This window comes from Chiloscyllium plagiosum, chromosome 17 (genome assembly GCF_004010195.1).
Source record: "Chiloscyllium plagiosum isolate BGI_BamShark_2017 chromosome 17, ASM401019v2, whole genome shotgun sequence".
NCBI lineage: Eukaryota > Metazoa > Chordata > Chondrichthyes > Orectolobiformes > Hemiscylliidae > Chiloscyllium > Chiloscyllium plagiosum.
This window is the reverse complement of record NC_057726.1, coordinates 4,179,065-4,201,056: the sequence shown is the minus strand read 5'-3', so window position 1 is coordinate 4,201,056 and position 21,992 is coordinate 4,179,065. Positions and strand designations below refer to the sequence as shown.

Sequence of the window (21,992 nt, the reverse complement as noted above, 5' to 3'; positions counted from 1 at the left end):
AATTATGAGATGTCACACGTTCAAGGTGAGAGGTGAAAAGTTTAAGGGGGATACACGCAGAAAGTACTTTACACAGAGGGTGGTAGGTGCCTGGAACACGTTGCCAGCAAAGGTAGTAAAGGTAGGCACGGTAGATTCATTTAAGGTACGTCTGGACAGATGCATGAGTAGGTGGGGGACAGAGGGGTGCAGATGCTTAGGAATTGGGCGATAGGTTTAGACAGTGGATTTGGATCGGCTAAGGCTTGGAGGGCCGAAGGATCTGTTCCTGGGCTGTAAATTTTCTTTGTTCTTTGTTGAAAGGTCTCTTGACTCAGAAACTATTTTGTAAAATTGGCAAATTGTGTATATCCTTCATTATTTCGTAGCCGCAAAGAACCAAGGAATTGTAGTCAGTTAGCCTAAGAATTCTTGGCTAGAAATTACTAGAAGTCCATAAATAAAGATATGGTGACTGAGCACTTTGAAACATTTTAGTTGATTAAAAAGCCTATGTGAATTTATAAAGGTTAGACCATGCCTGAATACATGACTGACATGATGGTAAGGTGAATGACAATGAGTATTATTCAGATCATAGAATGTCCACAGTGCATAGTGATAATCACTGTGCCATTATGCCATCCTTGGATGTATCTTTTTTTCTACTCAATTGTGGAATCTGAGCATTGCTGGCTAGCATTTATTGCCCGTCTCTGGTTGACCTTGAGAAGTGGTGGTGAGCTGCCATTTTAACTCACCGCATTCATCTACTGTGGATTGATCCACAATGCCATTGGGAATGGAATTCCAGGATTTTGGAGCAACAGACAGTGAAGGAACAGCGATATATTTCCAAGTCAGGCTTGGAGGGGAACATGAGGTTGGTGATGTTCCTATATATCTGCTGCCCTTATCCTTCTAGATGGGAGTAGTCATGGATTTGGAAGGTACTGTCTGAGAATCTTTGATGAATTTCTGCAGTGCGTCTTGTAGACAGCACATACCACTGTTCCTGAGCATCCGGCGTGAAGTGAGTGGATGCTTGTGGATGTAGTAGCAATCTTGTGTGTCTCCAGAAGGCATTTGATAAATGCTAACTAAAGTTGAAGTGCATGAAATTAAGGTAAAGTATTGACCTAGTTAGGACATTGTCTAAGCAGCAGAAGACAAAGATTAGGGATGATATGCAGGTACACTGTTTGGCAAGGTAGATACTCTTTATTTTTATCCATTTGGGGGAATCAATACCTCCAGCAATCAGAAAATCATAAGCGGAAAAAATAGCCAATCATTCTGAACAAAAAAAGGATTCAAATTAAGACGAGAGGTCTGATCTAAAACTAATCTAAAGTTTTGGGGACTTCCAAAAAAAAACACTAGCTGCAAAATAAACCTAAAATTCCAAGTCTTAGGCATGACAGTGTTTATGGGACACTGCATACTTATTGTTTTGCTTTCTTGTTATTATTAAAATGGCATAATAACTATAAATGTAAAAACAAATCAGACCTAATTGACAAAGTATGGTGAGTTCAAATTAGTAAGGACAAATTATTGTAAGTTCTGCACACAAAGATTGATTAACACATCAAATGGATTCTGAAGAAGCGACTAGGGTGAAACTGTGGAATTAGTGAAGAAACAATCGAATGTTGCATTAGTGATAAATTTCAAGGTCCTTTTGGATGCATGAACTAAGAAAAGTTAAATGTTGGGCCTTCTTCATCTATGATTATCTTGAGATGTCTCAAGTAAGGGAACCCTTAGGAAGTAGCGACCATAATATGGTAGAGTTCAGTCTGGAGTTTGAAAGGGAGAAGGCAAAATCGGATGTAATGGTGTTACAGTTGAATAAAGGTAATTATGAGGGCATGAGAGAGGAACTGACTAAAATAGACTGGAAGCAGAGGCTAACCGGGAAGACAGTAGAGCAAAAATGGCAGGAGTTTATAGGTATAATTGAGGACACTGTACAGAGGTTCATTCCCAAGAAAAGAAAGATTAACCAGGGAGGGATTAGACAACCTTGGCTGACAAAGGAAGTCAGGAAATGTATTAAAGAAAAAGAGAGATCCTATAAAGTGGCTAAGAACAGTGGGAAATCAGAAGATTGGGAAGGATACAAAAGCAAACAGAGGATAACAAAGAGTGTAATAAGAAAGGAGAGGATCAAATATGAAGGAAGGCTAGCCAGTAATATTAGAAATAATAGTAAAAGTTTCTTTCAGGACATAAGAAACAAACGACAGGCAAAAGTAGACATTGGGCCACTTCAAACTGATGCAGGAAGCCTAGTGATGGGAGATAAGGAAATAGCAGGAGAACTTAACAAGTACTTTGCATCAGTTTTCACAGTGGAAGACATGAGTAATATCCCAAAAATTAAAGGGTGTCACGGGGCTGAGCTGAGTATGGTTGCCATTACGAAAGAGACAGTGCTAGAAAAGTTAAAAAGTCTTAAAATTGATAAATCTCCTGGCCCCGATGGGATACACCCTAGAGTTCTGAGAGAGGTGGCTGAGGAAATAGCAGAGGCATTGGTTGAGATCTTTCAAGAGTCACTGGAGTCAGGAAAGGTCCCGGATGATTGGAAGATGGCTGTTGTAACCCCCTTGCTCAAGAAAGGATCAAGGCAAAAGATGGAAAATTATAGGCCAATCAGCTTAACCTCAGTTGTTGGTAAAATTCTAGAATCCATCATTAAGGATGAGGTTTCTAAATTCTTGGAAGAACAGAGTCTGATTAGAACAAGTCAACATGGATTTAGTAAAGGGAGGTCATGCCTGACAAACCTGTTGGAATTTTTTGAAGAGGTAACAAGTAGGGTAGATCAGGGAAACCCAGTGGATGTGGTCTATCTAGACTTTCAAAAGGCCTTTGATAAGGTGCCACACGGGAGGCTGCTGAGCAAGGTGAGGGCCCATGGTGTTCGAGGTGAGCTGCTGGGATGGACTGAGGATTGGCTGTCTAACAGAAGGCAGAGAATTGGGATAAAAGGTCCCTTTTCAGAATGGCAGCCGGTGACGAGCGGTGCCCCGCAGGGTTCGGTGCTGGGGCCACAGCTGTTCACATTATATATTAACGATTTGGATGAGGGAACCGGGGGCATTCTAGCGAAGTTTGCCGATGATACAAAGTTAGGTGGACAGGCAGGTAGTACTGAGGAAGTGGGGAGGCTACAGAAGGATCTAGACAGGTTGGGAGAGTGGTCCAGGAAATGGATAAATTCCAAAGTACAGATTCTCGGTGGCTGCATAGCATCCTTACCTTTGCATTCAGTTGCTTTTTCAAAATTCATTCACAGGATCAGGGTGTCACTGGCTGGGCTGGTATTTAATATCCATCCCTAATGGCCCCAAGGGCAGTTAAGAGTTAACCACATTACTGTGGGTCTGGAGTCACGTGTGGGTCAGACCAGGTAAGCATGGCAGATTCTTTCCAGAAAGGATGTGAGTGAACCAGATGGGTTTTTCCAAAAATCCACAATGGATTTGTGATCATCGTTACACTCTTAATCCTGGATTCATATTGAATTCAAATTCCACCATCAGGCAAGGTTGGATTTGAATCCAAATTCCAACATTATCTGAGCCTCTGGATTAACAGTCCAGTGATAATAATGCTCAGTCATTGCCTCCCCATTTAAAGGGTCAGTCTAGAATACCCAGAATGAGGATATTTCTACAAAAAAGAAAAACTGCCAAGGTAAGGTTCTACCATCCGTGCTTAACTCAAGAACTAAAAAAAAGCATCAAATTTACGGTAAAAGCATAAATTTACTTTCTAAATGGTGAGAAAATTAATAAAGCCAAAGCACAAAGGGATCTGGGAGTGCTAGTCGAGGATTCTCTAAAGGTAAACATGCAGGTTGAGTCCGTGATTAAGAAAGCGAATGCAATGTTGTCTCTTATCTCAAGAGGGTTGGAATATAAAAGCAGAGATGTACTACTAAGACTTTATAAAGCTCTGGTTAGGCGCCATTTGGAGTACTGTGTCCAGTTTTGGTCCCCACACCTCAGGAAGGACATACTGGCACTGGAACGTGTCCAGCGGAGATTCACACGGATGATCCCTGGAATGACAGGTCTAACATATGAGGAATGGCTGAGGATACTGGGATTGTATTCGTTTGAGTTTAGAAGATTAAGGGGAGACTTAGTAGAGACGTACAAAATAATACATGGCTTGGCAAAGGTGGATGCTAGGAAATTGTTTCAGTTGAACGAGGAGACTAGGACCCGTGGACACAGCCTTAGAATTAGAGGGGGTCATTTCAGAACAGAAATGCGGAGACATTTCTTCAGCCAGAGAGTGGTGGGCCTGTGGAATTCATTGCCACGGAGTGCAGTGGAAGCCGGGACGCTAAATGTCTTCAAGGCCGAGATTGATAGATTCTTGTTGTCTAGAGGAATTAAGGGCTACGGGGAGAACGCTGGTAAGTGGAGCTGAAATGCGCATCAGCCATGATTGAATGGCGGAGTGGACTCGATGGGCCGAATGGCCTTACTTCCACTCCTATGTCTTATGGTCTTATGGACCCAGCTAAAACAAAAAACCAAAATAAAAGTTGGACAAGTTAGTTTGTACTAATGGTATAGCAGGCAATTGAGGATCAGCTTTTCCACTGACAACTATTGGAGTAATTGATGCTAAAGAAAAAGAGAATGATAGTTTAAATTGATGTTCTTTTATCATCCTAAAATTGACATCTCAAGCACAAGAACCTTAAATCTCAGAACTTACAAAGAGGCAGGATATGGAGGAATCAAAGTCTGTGAGATGGATTGCCATCCATGTGTTTGTTTGCAAGTTCTTTGTCATTCAAAGTAGAAATAATGATTTTTAAAATCTTTTAGATGTCAATTGACATTGTAAAAATGCCTGCACAGCACAGTGAAAATCTGTATTGTGGGGATCAAATGGGATTGACAAAGAACTGTCAGGAGGTAAGTGGAATCTGATATCCTCTCTCTCTCATCACCTGGTGGCCAGTTATGAATATAGCTAAACTTCCTGCATTTATCTAGGATCTCCACCCCCACAATCAGCTAATAAAATCAAACTGCTGCTGTGTAAGGAATTGCGGCAGCCATTTTGCAAACAGAAGCTCATGCGTTTTGGTGTTTTAGTCATTGATAGACATGAAGGGACATTCCCATAAAAACATTAATCCACCTTTTTCAGATGCTGACTGACTTGCCATGTATTTCCAGCATTTGTGTTTTGTTTATCCTTTAAACCAATTCACTTTTTTTCACTACTTACGTATCAAAAAAGATGTACCTCTTTTTAAAGTCTAGCTTGTCTTGTGTTTTCTGCTCTTCCCTTGATGTACTTTGTCTTAGAAGTTTAGCTTCAGGTACAGTTATTGACTGGTTTGATGGTTTTCCACATTGCACAGACCAAGACTTTTCACCATGTTGCTGGCCCATTTCTGGAACTCTATTTCTGTTCTGTGTGTCAGGAGATATGCTTTGGCCACCACTGCATGTACGGCCAATGGGCAAATCGTGTTGCTGGCTATTCATATTCCTTGCTTCAGCATCAGAACTCAATTTGTCAGAATTCCCAAACTGATCTGCATTTCTATTGACTCTGTGTATTTCGTGTGAAACATCATCTTCTACAAATATCTGTCGTTTTACTTTTTCCTGAGAAAATAAAGGGCAGAAAATTGGTTTCTACCATTTTACAAGTTATTTTTTGTTTTGCTTTCAATTAACAGGTATATAACAATTTAAAATGAGTACACTGTGTACAGGTTGTTCTGCTATAATGCACATTTCGTTAACACAAATTCATTATAACATGATTGACAAACTGGGTGCACTGTTTCTAATGTTATGAAGATGTGGGTGTACTGTACCTTTAGAAGATAGAACATAGAACAATACAGCGCAGAACAGGACATTTGGCCCTCAATGTTGTGCCGACCTGTGAACTATTCTCAGCTCGTCCCCCTACACTATCCCAAAATCATCCATGTGCTTATCTAAGGATTGTTTAAATCTCCCTAATATGGCTGAGTTGACTACATTAGCAGGTAGGGCATTCCACGCTCTTACCACTCTCTGAGTAAAGAATCTGCCTCTGACATCTGTCTTAAATCTATCACCGCTCAATTTGTAGTTATGCCCCCTCGTACAAGCTGACGTCATCAGCCTAGGAAAAAGATTTTCACTGTCTACCCTATCTAATCCTTTGATCATCTTGTATGTCTCTATCAAACCCCCTCTTAGCCTTTTTCTTTCCAATGAGAACAGACCCAAGTCTCTCAGCCTTTCCTCATAAGACCTTCCCTCCTGACCAGGCAACATCCTGGTAAATCTCTCTGCACCTTTTCCAATGCTATCACATCCTTCCTGTAATGAGGCAACCAGAACTGTACACAATATTCTAAGTGTGGCCGCACCAGCGTTTTGTATAGTTGCACCATGATATTGCAGTTCTGGAACTCAGTCCCTCTACCAATGAAACCTAACACACCGTATGCCTTCTTAACAGCACTATCCACCTGGGTGGCAACTTTCAGAGATCTATGCACATGGACTCCAAGATCCCTCTGCACATCCATACTACCGAGAATCTTTCCATTGACCCAATACTCTGCCTTCCTGTTATTCTTCCCCAAGTGCCTCACCTCACATTTAGCTGCATTGAACTCCATTTGCCACCTCTCAGCCCATTCTGCAGTTTATCCAAGTCCCCCTGCAACCTGTAGCATTCTTCCAAACTGTCCACTACTCCATCGACTTTAGTGTTGTCTGCAAATTTACTAATTCATCCACCTATGCCTGCATCTAAGTCATTTATAAAAATGATTAGATTAGATTACAGTGTGGAAACAGGCCCTTCGGCCCAACAAGTGCACACCGACCCGCTGAAGCGCACCCACCCAGACCCATTCCCCTACATTTACCCCTGCACCTAACACTACGGGCAATTTAGCATGGCCAATTCACCTAACCTGCACATTTTTTGGACTGTGGGAGGAAACCGGAGCACCCGGAGGAAACCCACGCAGACACGGGGAGAATGTGCAAACTCCACACAGAGAGTCGCCTGAGGCGGGAATTCAACCGGGTCTCTGGCGCTGTGAGGCAGCAGTGCTAACCACTGTGCCGCCCACCGACTTTAGTGTCGTCTGCAAATTTACTAATCCATCCACTTATGCCTGCGTCTAAGTCATTTATAAAAATGACAAACAGCATTGGTCCCAAAACAGATCCTTGTGGCACACCACTAGTGACTGGACTCCAGACTGAATATTTTCCATCAACCACCACTCGCTGCCTTCTTTCAGAAAGCCAGTTTCTAATCCAAACTGCTAAATCACCCCCCAATTCCATGCCTGTGCATTTTCTCCATCAGCCTACCATGTGGAACCTTATCAAAGGCTTTACTGAAGTCCATGTATACCATCTCAACTGCTCTACCCTTATCTACATGCTTGGTCACCTTCTCAAAAAACTCAATGACGTTTGTGAGACATGACCTGCCCTTGACGAAACCATGTTGACTGTCTGAAATCAAATTGTTGCTTGCTAGATGATTATAAATCTTATCTCTTACTGTCCTTTCCAAAGCCTTTCCTTCAACAAAAGTAAGGCTCACTGGTCTATAATTATCTGGGTCATCTCTGCTGCCCTTCTTGAACAAGGGCACAACACTTGCAATCCACTAGTCCTCAGGTACTAAACCTGTAGACAATGATGACTCAAATATCAAAGCCAAAGGCTCTGCTATCTCCTCCCTAGCTTCCCAGAGAAGCCTCGGATAAATCCCATCTGTCCCAGGGGACTTCTCTACTTTCTGTCGTTTTACTTTTTCCTGAGAAAATAAAGGGCAGAAAATTGGTTTCTACCATTTTACAAGTTATTTTTTGTTTTGCTGGTTGCCTGGAAACAACAAAACAGATTCGAATTAGGCCCACCAGTTTAAATTATACACCAAAAAATACCAAACACCAATCAAGTTTGAATTTAGTATATTGACAATCTTAAAAGCCAATGACACAATCCAATACTTTGTGGTTATAAGACTAGGGAAAATTGAACAGTTGAGAGGAGAACTACCAATCCATTAGCATGTAAAAAGACTGCCTGAAAAATAGCTCTCTTAAAAGGTACCTGTGAAGCAGAATCCCCAAGAAGAAGAAAGGAAGACCAAAATTCAGAGAAAACGAAAGCTGCCTGATTTTGAGATAAGAAGTGTTGTTTTGTAAATCTTAATCAGGAGTTTTATTAGACTAGTATTATAGAAGGAAAGGTAAAAGATAGGTTTGAGGAAGGAATTGTAAATAGTTGTTATACTTTAAGAAATAAAGTTGTTAATTTTTACTTTAACTAGTTCTTGGCCTAGTGAATTTTCACAGACTTCACAGGATAAATCTTTTCTGTGTTGCTGGCTTTAAATTAAGCAAGAGAGTTTACCCTGTGTCATAACACTAAAGTGCTAAGTTTAAAATGTGCATTGGTTATAACGCGATTCTGACCCCATTAATTTAAATGATGCTGCTATTTATGTGATTTTCTTATAACACAGGTTTGTACAAGAATGGAACTACCGCGTTATAGCAGAACTGACTGTAAATGGGTCACTTGCCCATTCCGCACACAGCAGTGATTAAATGCATCACTCAGCTCCATGTTTTCTACTGATTTGGCTATGATATTGGTCATAGCACCACAACTGATCTCCACACTTCCAGACAAAGCAGGAAACATTTGCCATGGCTTTCACCTCCTGATCAATATCCAATGAATTCTGCTGCAAAATGAATGTACGTGAACATCAAGGAAGTGAAAGAACTGGTTTAGGTTAATTTTGATACCCAAATGGCAGCTCTGCTTTATCTACTGCCTATTTCATTGTTAAAGAATGGCCTATGAATAATGTATTACAGTGTTCAGCAGTTACGGAACTTGTACGTCAGCTGTATTTCATGTATTTTGTAAAAGCAGGGGATAAAACTGAGGTAGAAGAAAAAACATCAGTGATGTCAAACAATGACATTGACCGTGGCTTGATGTGATTTTGAACTCATATTTTGCTGATTTATTCAATTTATGAAGGAGAGGACTCATGTGGGGGACAGATGAAACATTATGAAGAAAGGACAATGCATTAGAGGTAGTCAGTATGGTTTATTGAATTCTTTGAGGATGTGACAAAACACATTGATGAAGGTAGAGCAGTTGATGTGCTATATATGCATTTTAGCAAGGCGTTTGATAAGGTTCCTCATGGTAGGTTTATTCAGAAACCAAAGAGGCATGGGATAGAAGGAAATGTGGCTGTTTGGATACAGAATTGGCGTGCCCACAGAAGACAAAGGGTGGTAGATGAAAAGTATTCAGCCTGAAGCTCAGTAACCAGTGGTGTTCCACAGGGATCTATTCTGGAACCTCTGCTCTTTGTGATTTTTATAAATGACTTGGATGAGGAAGTGGAAGGGTGGATTAATAAGTTTGCCGATGACACGAAGATTGGTGGAGTTGTGGAGGGCTGTTGTAGGTTATAACGGAACATTAACAGTTGCAGAACTGGGCTGATAAGTGACAGATGGAGTTCAACCTGGAAAAGTGTGAAGTGATTCATTTTGGAAGGTCGAATTTGAAAGCAAATTACAGGATTAAAGGCAGGATTTCTGGCAGTGTGGAAGAACAGAGGGATTTTGGTGTCCATGTCCATAGATCCTACAAAGTTGCCACCCAAGTTGATAGGTTTGTTAAGAAGGCATATGATGTGGTGGCTTTCATTAGCAGGGGGATTGAGTTTAAGAGCTGTGAGAATATACTGCAAGTCTATAAAGCCCTGGCTAGACCACACTTGGAATATTGTGTTCAGTTCTGGTCGCCTCATTATAGAATGGATGTGAAAGCTTTAGAGAGGGTGCAGAGATGATTTACTAGAATGCTGCCTGGACTGGAGGGCATGTCTTATGAAGAAAGGTTAAGGGAGCTTCGGCTTTTCTCATTGGAGCAAAGAAGGATGAGAGATGACTTGATAGAGGTGTACAAGATAGGGTGGCTAGCCAGAGACTTTTTCCCTGGGTGGAAACAGCTATCACGAGGGGGCAATTCTAAGGTAATTGTGGAAGATTTAGGGGAGATGTCAGAGTTCAGTTCTTTACACAGAGGTTCGTGGGTGCGGGGAATGCACTGCCACCAGTGGTCATAGCGATAGATATATTGGAGATATTTAAGTGACTCTTGGATAGGTACATGGATGATAGCAAAATGCAGGGTATGTAGGTCAGTTCGATCTTCGAGTAGGATAAAAGGTCGGCACCACATCGAGGGCCGAAGGGCCTGTACTGTACTGTACCGTTCTATGTTGTAATGTGATAGCACGTTGGGAGTGGAAAAAAGAGGAGTTCAAGCAACTAAAGACAAGGTAGGGAAAGTGATAAAAAGACAGAAGCTTGAGCTTTTTATCTCAATGAACACTGTGTTCATAACAAGACGAATGAATTGATAATACAAACAGAAATAAATCAGTATGACATGAGGTTTGGATGCAAGAACAGGAAGAAAAGAAAAGGTAAGATAAGGTCAATAAAAGATAAGATCAATACTGGAATGAAAAATTATCTTGATTTGGAGAATCAAAATGTAGAATCAGTTTACGTGGAGATAAAAAATAGCAAAGGAAAGAAGTCACTAGTGGAAATGGTTTACAGGCTCTATGACAGCAGCTACACTGTGGGACTGAATGAAAATAAAGAAATAATAGGGTCTTGTTGGAACGAACTGCAATAATAGTGAGTGATTTTAATCATCAAATAGATTAGACAAACTATATTATTAAAGGTAGCCTGGAGACGAATTCATAGAATGTATTCAGAACAGTTTTGTCAAATAATAAATTCTAGAACAAACAGGGCTAGCCTAGACTCTGTAACATATAATGAGGCAGGAAAATTAGTTAAGGTACTAAGAATAAAGAATCTTCTCGGAAAGAGGGACCACAGCATGGTGGGTCTATGCAACATTCAGCTCAAGGGTGATAAACGTGGGTCCGAAACTACCATCCTAAACTGAAATAAAAGAACCTACAAGAGTTGAGAGAATTGAGTTAAAGATAAGATCATGAGAAGCAGACACAGACATTTAAGGAGGACGTTAATAATTTCAACAAAGATATATTCTATTGAGAAGGAAAGACTCCATAAAAAGGATGCCTTATCTATGGCTAAACAAGGAAGTTAAAGACAATATCAAACTTATAAAACATGCAATGCTTCAAAGATTAGTAGGTCAGGAGATTTGGAAAATTTTAGAAACTAGCAAGAGATAGCTTTAAAAAGTGAGAAAATTGGGAGGACAGTTCTAGAGTCATACAGTAATGTTCCATTTGGTCCAATCAGTCCATTCCAACCATGTTCCCAAACCAAACTCGTCCCACTTACCTGCATTTGGCCCATATTCCTCCAAACCTTTCTATTCATGTACATATCGAAATGTCTTTTAAATGTTATAACTGTACTTGCATCTACCACTTCTTCTGGCAGTTTGTTCCACATATGAACCACTGTCTGTGTAAAAAAGCTCCCATGTCCTTTTTAAATCTTTCTCCTCTCATCTTAAAAATATGCCCCCTAGCTTTGAACTCCCCCACCCTGAAGCTCCCCTATCTATGCCCTTTGTGATTTTATAAACCTCTCAAGGTCACTCCTCAGCCTTCTACACTCCAGTGAAGAAAGTCCCAACCTATCCAGCCTATCTTTATAACTCAAACCTTCTAATCCCAGCATTATCCTGGTAAGTATTTTCTGAACTCTCTCCAATTTAATAATATCCTTCCTAAAGCAGGGTGACCAGAACTGCTCATAGTACTCCAGAAGAGGCCTCATGTCCTATACAACCTCAACATGACATCCCAACCACCAATTTCAAAGGTCTGTACAATGAAGGCAAGCAAGTGTGCTAAATGCCTGAAAACTAACAATAAATATTAAAAGGGAGTTTAAACATAGGAACAAAGTAGACTATTCAGCCCAATGACCCCGACCCACCATTCAATATGATCATGGCTAATCAAACACTTCAACACCTTTTACTCACATCACCCTCATAAGCCGGTACAGGAGGTCCCCAATTTATAAACGTACAACTTACAAACATGGGTGCAATTTTAAATATCCAACACACCAAGATTTCCTGTACTTACTCACAGCTGCTAAAATGTTGTCCTGCATTGTGTTCCAACCTGCATACAAATAGAACTGTGAACGGACTCAGAATCAGAACCTGTTCACAACCCAGGGATTGCCTCTACGCCAATTCTTATCAGATATCTCTAAATCTCTACCTTGAACATACTCAAAGACTGATATTCCACAGCTGTCTGTGGTACAGAACTCCAAAAGTTCACAACCCTCAGATTAAAGTAATTTTTCTTCATCTCCGATCTAAACATAGAAATGTAGAAGATAGGAGCAGGATGAGGCCATTCGACCTTTTGAGCCTGCTCCGCCATTCGTCATGATCATGGCTGACCGTCCAATTCAATAGCCTAATCCTGCTTTCTCCCCATAACCTTTGATCCCATTTGCCCCAAGTGCTATATCTAACTGCCTCTAGAGGCATCTCTCTCATTTAAAACTATATCATCTGGTTCTAGATTCCCCGACGAGGGGAAATATCTTACCTGCACCTACCCTATCAGTTGTTTTCAATATTTTGTCGGTTTTAACATCTCTCATTCTTTAAAAACCTAGAAAATACAAGCACAGTTTGCCTAATATCTCTTCATAAGACAATGCCATCATCTCACGAACAAGTCTGGTGAGTCTTTATTGCATTCCCTCTATGGGAAAAATATTTTATGCAATTGAAAAAAGACTTCAATCCTCCTGTACTCAAATTGTTTTACAATAAAGGATAACGTTCCATTAGCCTTTCTAATGGCTTTCTGCATATACATATTAGCTTTCAGTGACTTATCGACAAGGACACCAATTCCCTTTGTATCTTTACACCTTCCAACCTCGTGCCACTACTATCAATACTCTGTATATCTGTTTCTCCTACCAAGTGGATAACCTCACATCTTTCCTCATTATTTTCCATCTGCCTTTTTGCGCATTCACTATCCAAAGCTACTGCAAAGGTATAAAGAAATATGACAGTGTAGAGTATTTGTATTTCCAAAATGCATTCAGTAAGGCACTACATAAAAGGTTACTTCACAAACTAAAAGTGTTGGGAGTAATATGTTAGCATGATTAAAGGATTGGCTAACTAAAGGAATCAGTCATGATTTGGAGGTGCTGGTATTGGACTGGGATGTACAAAGTGAAAAATCACAACATCAGCTTATAGTTCAACAGGTTTGTTTGGAAGCACTAGCTTTCGGAGTGCTGCTGCTCCATCAGGTGGTTGTGGAGAATAAAATTGTAAGATACAGAATTTATAGCAAAGGTTTACAGTTTGATGCAACTGAAACTATATATTGAAAAAGACCTGGATTTGACTCGAGAAATCTGCCAATAAATATAAAAATGTATAAAGTATGGCTCCAGTTCTACCCTTTGCCTAGAGTAAAGCAATATGTAATGGTTCATGAAAACAACACTGCTTAGTAAAGGAGAAAGGATCCAATGCTTTTATAAGAATAAAGTTCAATTAAAGTGACGCACCATTAGCTGCTGATCTCGGTACTGCCTTTTATTTTCTTTATTTCTTGAAGATGTTGGATTAATTGCAGGAATAACAGAATCCTCCTCTCTGCGTTCATTCTTTCTGTGAGTTAAATCAAATTTTCTTTTCTCTGGGGTAATATCCTGATTTTTTGCCTGTCTTGTTTCACCAGTCCAGTTATCCATTTTTGTGTTATCCAAGGAAAGCTGTTCATTGGAATGCTTCAGTAGCATATCTTCTCTCTGTTTCAGCATCTTGTCTATTCCCTTGAGCAGTGGCTCACAGGACTAGTACAAAATAAATTATAGAAATATAATCAGAACTAATTTTTCAACTATTCATTAATATAGAATCTGTACTAGGGATAACATGTATTAGACATTAATCAACTGTCATGACACCTCCACCAGTGGTATTGAGATCTTTAGGCAGTAATTTCCAGCTTCACTTTCTATTAGCTCTCAGTCAGTACATTTCCTGGGATTCTTTCTACAAATAGTTTCAGCATCCCTGTGCTAATAAATGGGACAAAACTATTAACCACTGCTGGTGCCCATCTGGTATGAGAAGCACTTTCATTGAGAGAATCTGAACAATATAGGAGTGGGTTAGCTATGATGCTTCTTCTTCACAGGTGAACAGTGTCTGAAAAAGCACCTGGCAGTGCACATGAAACCATAATCCATTCACCAGTACCTTCAGGAGAAATGGGAAAGCTCCTAATCCTGCACCCACCAACCCAAATTTCTTTACTAAAGGAAACTTGACAGTCATTGTCTTTAGAACATTACACGTTGCTCCATTATAAAGAGATACTGAGGCACTATGGGCAAGAATGGGGCAGATACTACAGCCTACACAGCAAGGGATGACCAAGTCAAAGAGATACCCCAGATAATTTCCTAAAGACCACTCATAGCAACACAAGACTTCTCATAAAAGAATACCTTCTAGTTCTCTCAACTGGACAACCACTGAGAGAGAAAAACAAAGAACCAGTATATGTGGAAATTGTTTGAATATCTCTTTAAAGGTCTTCTATAACTCTTTCATCACTTTACCCAACAGTATAAGAATGATACTCGCTCAAGGCCAAACTTGCACATACAGTCTTTTACCATTAGCAGCCTCAGCTTCAAGGCCCTAAGTTCTCTCCACAAACTCTGCAACCTCTTACTATTTTAAGTTTCAAATCTTTATGGACAAAGTTTGAGCATTTAACCTTTCACCTTACAATGTGTTCAATATCTAACTTTGGCTGATAATGCTCCTTTGAACTGCCTTTGAATGTTTCACTGCAGTAAAGACAATGTAGAAAACTAATAGCAGTTTTCAAAAGAAGAAAAACTCATAATCTGAAGGAGAATTCAAACAGTTAACCTCTTCTTGCTGTTTTTCTAATGTCTTTATCCTACTTAGAAATCCTTCTGCAAATTTCCAGTAATCTTTCAGACTGTTGTTTTTGGGATAATCAATGCCATATGTAGTAACTGTGTCTCCGCTTGGTTGAACATTCTCCATCAGACTCTTCGATAGTTTCTCAGCTTAGAAAGAGACAACAGCAGGTATAAAGGTGAGCATCTAGAAAATAAGACCCAAATACAAAGATACAGAAAACCATAACATCTGCATTATCCTGCAACTAAAGTATAGGTTCACTGGCATACAGGATCCTTGAGAACTTCATATTTGGTGACTTAGTACAAACCCTTATGCACTTATGGAGAAATACAAACAAAGCTACACATTACCAGGAGCCCCCTCTCCTGACTAAAGGCAACTAATCTTCTTGCTTTGCTTTAGGGGTTTTCATTCGCCATGCTGTGTTTGTTTTGGTCTCAGGATGAAAAGGAACTGGATTATTTATTGCCTTCCTTAGTTGCCCTGAATAGGTAGTTTTTCCTTGAATTACTACAGTTCTTTTGATGATTATGTTCCAACTGTTGTGAACAGTATGGAATTCCAAGATTATAACCTTGTAACAATAAAGGAACAATAACATACATCCAGATTGTAACATGTGCTATTTGAAGGGAAACTCTGAAGTGATGTTACTTTGGTGATGTTACTGCTCTTGTCCCTTTCAGTAGTAAAGGTTTTAAGGCTAGGACCCTCTGTCGAGCATGCCAGTAGTGGAGGTAATAAATAATAATTACTTAAGTAGTGTGAGGACTTGTTAATCAGACTATTTCATCTTGGATTATGCTGAGCTTTTGACTGTCATGACTAAAGTCTTGCAAGCAATGTTAGGACTATACAGATATTTGAAATTTGAAAGGGAAAGGGTACAATCAGAAATGACAATACTTCAGTTGAATAAAGGGAACTATGGAGATATGAGGGAGGAGCTGGCCAAAGTTCAATGGTGCAATACCCTAATAGGAATGGCAGTGGAACAACAATGGCAGGTACTTCTGGGTATAATGCAGAAGATGCAGGATCAGTTCATTCCAAAAAGGAAGAAAGATCCTAAGAGGAGGCAGGGGTGGCCATGGCTGACGAGGGAAGTTAAGAAACATATAAAGTCAAAAGAGAAAAAGTATAACATAGCATAGATGAGTGGGAAAACGGAGGACTGGGAAGCTTTTAAAGAACAACAGAGGATAACTAAGAAGGAAATACGCAGAGAAAAAATGAGGTATACAAAGAGGATAGTAAAAGCTTTTTTAGGTATGTGAAAGGAAAAAAAATGGTTAAGACTAAAATTGGGCCCTTGAAGACAGACACGGGTGAATATATTACGGGGAACAAAGAAATGGCAGAAGAGTTGAATTGGTACTTCAGATCTGTGTTCACTGGGGAAGACACATGCAATCTCGCAGAGGTAATATTGGCTGGAGGACCTGAACTGAAGGGAATTTATATTTGCCAGGAAATGGTGTTGGAGAGACTGTTAGGTCTGAAGGCTGATACGTCCCCGGGACCTGATGGTCTACATCCCAGGGTACTGAAAGAGGTGGCTCTAGAAATCGTGGATGCATTGGTGATCATTTTCCAATCTTCTATATATTCAGGATCAGTTCTGCGGATTGGAGGGTGGCTAATGTTGTCCCACTTTTTAAGAAAGGAGGGAGAGAGAAAGCAGGAATTATAGACCAGTTAGTCTGACCTCAGTGGTGGGAAAGATGCTGGAGTCAATTATAAAGGATGAAATTATGACACATCTGGATAGCAGTAACAGGATAGGTCAGCGTCAGCATGGATTTATGAAGGGGAAATCATGCTTGACTAATCTTCTGGGATTTTTTGAAATGTAAGTCTGAAGATGGACAAGGGAGATCCAGTGGATGTAGTGTACCTGGACTTTCAGAAAGCCTTTGATAAAGTCCCACATAGGAGGTTAGTGAGCAAAATTAGGACACATGGTATTGGGGCCAAAATACTGACATGGATTGAAAATTGGTTGCCTGACAGGAAGCAAAGAGTAGTGATAAACGGCTCCCTTTCGGAATGGCAGGCGGTGACCAGTGGGATACCGCAGGGATCAGTGCTGGGACCGCAGCTTTTTACAATATACACTAATGATATAGATGATGGATTTAAAAGTAATATTAGTAAATTTGCTGATGATACAAAGCTGGGTGGCAGGGTGAACTGTGAGGAGGATGTTAGGAGATTACAGGGTGACCTGGACAGGCTAGGTGAGTGGACAGATGCATAGCAGAATTAGTTTAATGTGGATAAATGTGTGGTTATCCACTTTGGTGGCAAGAACAGGAAGGCAGATTACTACCTAAATGGAGTCAAGTTAGGTAAAGGGGCAGTACAACGAGATCTCGGTGTTCTTGTACATCAGTCAATGAAAGCAAGCATGCAGGTACAGCAGGCAGTGAAGAAAGCTAATAACATGCTGGCCTTCATAACAAAAGGGATTGAGTATAGAAGCAAAGAGGTTCTTCTGCAGCTGTACAGGGCCCAGGTGAGACCGCACCTGGAGTATTGTGTGCAGTTTTGGTCTCCAAATTTGAGGAAAGACATTCTGGCTATTGAGGGAGTGCAGCGTACGTTCACTAGGTCAATTCCCAGAATGGCGGGTCTACCTTACTTTGAAAGATTGGAGCGACTGGGCTTGTATACCCTTGAGTTTAGAAGGCTGAGAGGGGATCTGATTGAGACGTGTAAGATTATTAAAGGATTGGACACTCTGGAGGCAGGAAGCATGTTTCCGCTGATGGGTGAGTCCCGAACCAGAGGACACAGTTTAAAAATAAGGGGTAGGCCATTTAGAACAGATTTGAGGGGAAACTTCTTCATCCAGAGAGTGGTGGATGTGTGGAATGCTCTGCCCCAGAAGGCTGTGGAGGCCAAGTCGCTGGATACTTTCAAGAAAGAGTTGGATAGAGCTCTTAAGGATAGTGGAATCAAGGGCTATGGGGATAAGGCAGGAACAGGATACTGATTGAGGATGATCAGCCATGATCATAATGAATGGTGGTTCTGGCTCAAAGGGCAGAATGGCCTACTCCTGCACCTATTGTCTATATACCTATGCCAGCCAAATATTGTCTCCAGCTCCAGTGATGTTTGCCGAATAAAATGCAAGAACTGCAAACTAAAGCACCACACTGCAAGTGTTGCACATGCTTTTAGATCACGGAGAGGCTTTAAGGGCCAAGAGGTTAACACTTGTTGCTCAATAATTTGCCTCTGCTCGGCTCATGAAGACATTCTGGATATAGCTCATCCAATTAAGTTTCTGATCAGTGACCACTAGTGACCACCCACTCACCACTGCCTCTCCATCAGACATGAGCTACTTTAATACTGTAGGAGTTATTTATGGTGTAGAATGCTAGCAAATCATCAGCAAACAGTTCCAAATCTGACCTTCTGTCAGTGTAGCCATTCACCCATGACTCATATTTGAGGTTTATTATTGAGGAAAATCAGAGCATTTATTTAAAAGTTTTACAACCTGGTCTTACCAGACATCTATACACAAGCCATTTCTTGAAAGGGTCACTTTATAATGATTAGGATGGGTGCTCTCATTGAACTGGAAGTATTGAGTTTAACTGCATTCAATTGCCGCACAAAAGGCTGCTGCATAAGTTAAAGGTGCATGGCATCACAGCTAATATATTTGTATGAATAGAATATTGGTTAACTAATAGAAAGCAAAGAATGGGGATAAATGTATGTTTTTCTGGTTGATAATCAGTGGCTAGTGGTGTGACTCAGGGATGTGTTGGGACTACAATTGTTTATAATTTACATAGATGATTTCGAGTTGGGGAGTAAGCATAGTGTGTCAAAGTTCACAGATGACACTAACATGAGTGGTAGAGCAAAGTGTACAGAGGACACTGAAAGTCTGTAGAGGGATACAGATAGGTTAAGTGAGTGGGCAAAGTTCTGGCAGATGGAGTACAATGTTGGTAAATGTGAGATCATCCAGTTTGGTAGGAATAACAGCAAAATGGACGATTATTTAAATGTGAAAAATTACAGCATGCTGCTGTGCTGAGGGACCTGGGAATCCTTGTGCAGGAATCACAAAAAGTTGGTTTGCAGGTGTAGCAGGTAATTTAGAAGGCAAATGGAATATTGTCCTTCATTGCTAGAGGGATGGAGTTTAAAAGTAGGGAGGTTACACTGCAGCTGTATAAGGTGCTAGTGAGGCCACACCTGGAGTACTCTATACAGTTTTGATCTCTTTTCTTGAGAAAAGGATATACTGGTACTAGAAGGGGACCAGAGGAGGTTCACTAGATTGATTCTGGATTAGAGGTTACCTTATGAGGAGAAATTGAGTAGACTGAGACTGGAATTTAGAAGAATGAGAGGACGTCTGATAGAAATATATAAAATATTGAAGGGGTTAGGATAGGATAGTAGCAGGGAGGTTTTTCCTGTGGTGGGTGAGATAGAACTAGGGGGCATAGCATCAAATAAGGGGTATCAGATTTAGGACTGAGTTGAGGAGGAACTTCTTCACCAAAAGCATTGTGAATCTGTGGAATTCCCTGCACAGTGAAGCAGTTGAGGTTACTTCGTTGAATGCTTTTAAGGCAAAGATGGATGGATTTTGAGCAGTAAAGGAATAAGGGCTATGGTGAGCGGGTGGGTAACTGGAGCTGAATCCACAAACAATTCAGCCATGATCTTATTGAATGTGGAGCAGGCTCAAAAGGCAAAATGGCCTACTCCCGCTCCTATTTCTTGTGTTCTTATGATATCTCTGTCAATAAATATGCCATCTGTGTGGGCATTCATATACAGTAGCAATAAATTTGATGCATTTAATCCCCCGTATATTTTGCGCTAGTTTCGCTTGCTTTTTCCAGAGGTGCTGGAGGACGACTTATACTGGTACTTTTACAATATGACAGTGGGAGAAGGGAGAAAAACAAAAGAAAATTACTCCTCTGGATAGCACAGTTTCACATCTTAGTCTTATCAGACAATGACCGCCATTGGCATCAGAATCACTGAATTTCCCATAAGTCATGTCTACAAATTCCTACACAGCTAATTTCTTCTCTCAGCTACACTGTTAGGGAAAGCATCCAGTGAAGTGCTTTTCCCCACAGTGCTAAGGGGATTAAGTGAATCATCTGAGTTGCTCTTGTTTACATCATCAGGAAGATGAACAACAACAGATGCCTATCTTAATCTCTTTCCTCTTACTCTCTGGCAAATGGTGCAACACATTTGAAGACTTAAAGGGAAGATAAAATTATAAGCGAACAAGTGAAAATTACACTCAGTAAAATGCATACTCCTGCCATGCTGACTCACCAAAGATTCTTAGTCAGTATCTTCCAAACTCACAACTACTTCCATTAAGAAGGAAGGGCAGCAGATACATAGAAACATCAGCCTCTGCAAGCTCCTTCAAGTTCCTGCAAGTTCCCCTCCAAGGCACTCACTATCCTGAATTGGAAATATATCACCATACTTCACCAAAATTCTGGAATTCCCTCCCCAAGAGCATTGTGAGTCAACCTACACATTTGGACTGCAGTGATCAAGAAGGCATCTCACCACCACTTTCTCATGGGTAACTAGGGACGGACAATAAATGCTAACCAGCCAGTTACATCCACTTCCCACAAATGAATAAAAATAACTAAATTTTATTACAGTTACGCAGCTCTTACTTGAGAATTTTCGCTGTCTAGTTGATGCTCAATTCAGCTTAAATATGTATATTTTCTATCTCACTGACTTCAGAGCAATCTATGCCCAATAAACTACTATGATATCTCTGTCAATAAATATGCCATCTGGTTCCTATTTTGACACCTGGGACAAATTTCACAAACAATCAACAACATTCTAAATAAAGCAATATATAACATTCTTCAAAGAAATGTCAATTTGCCACATTTCCAAGTAAGAAGAGGTAACAACTGATTGGCAACAAAATAAGGCATGCTATTGAAATGCAAAGCGCATTACGATGGATTAAGCAAAATAATATGCCTGACTAATACTTGCATCTTTTGGTGGAAAGTTAAGAGATTTATTTGTTATTGGATAAGTTGACTTCAAAAGCTTTTTTGGCAATAGGAAATTTAAAGTAAGTCAATTCTCAAAACCAGACTCTCTATTCTGAGCCAGAGAGATTCACAATTATAAAGAAAGATTGACAAGTCAGCCCAATTCTAAGACTGGATCCATATTGTGACATCCTATCAATAGAGGGTAAAATTCTTCTCATTTAACTCCAGTTAATCCTGAAAACTAATTTCCAAACGGGAAGAGCAGCTTTGTGTCACAGCAAATCTTGCTGGTGGTAACCAAGCTTCTTAGTTTTAGTACATACTCCTCCACCTCTGAACTTCAGCCAAGTTCTCTTCAGTAAATGGATGCTTTTCTATGTGGAGGGAATGGGTACACAATGGTAGGCAACTCTCTGTAGCGTGTGCACTTCTCCCATTTGAGTTTGAAGCTGTTTTTAGTACTCCCTGCTTTAGGAAGGATGTTGTGAAACGTGAAAGGGTTCAGAAAAGATTTAAAAAGATGTTGCCAGAGTTGGAGAGTTTGAGCTATAGGGAGAGGCTGAATATTCCCAGAAATACATCCAGGGAAGTTATTTGGGTGGAACTGAGAAATAAGAAAGGGATGATCACCTTATTGGGATTGTATTATAGACCCCCTATTAGTCGTTGGGAAAATGAGAAACAAACTTGTAAGGAGATCTTTGCTATCTGTAAGAAAAAGAGGGTGGTTATGGTAGGGGCTTTTAACTTTTTAGACATAGACTGGGACTGCCATAGTGTTATTGGCTTAGATGGAAAGAAATTTGTTAAGTGTACAAGAAAATTGAGTCACAATGAAGATGTACCTACTAGAGAAGCTTGACCTCCTCCTGGGAAATAAGGCAGGGCAGGTGACTGAGGTGTCAGTGGGGGGAAA

At 40.3% G+C, this 21,992-nt stretch overlaps 1 protein-coding gene across 1 annotated transcript in view; it reads right to left on the bottom strand.

The window, feature by feature from the left end:
* terb1 (telomere repeat binding bouquet formation protein 1) overlaps window positions 1-21,992 on the bottom strand; it is a 169,461-nt gene that overhangs the window by 89,733 nt on the left and 57,736 nt on the right. The window contains exons 11-13 of the mRNA XM_043707505.1: window positions 15,009-15,172; window positions 13,628-13,915; window positions 5,266-5,633 (exon numbers count right to left, since the gene is read on the bottom strand). Coding sequence (XP_043563440.1) covers window positions 5,266-5,633; window positions 13,628-13,915; window positions 15,009-15,172 — 820 coding nt within the window. The remainder of the gene's footprint in view (window positions 1-5,265; window positions 5,634-13,627; window positions 13,916-15,008; window positions 15,173-21,992) is intronic.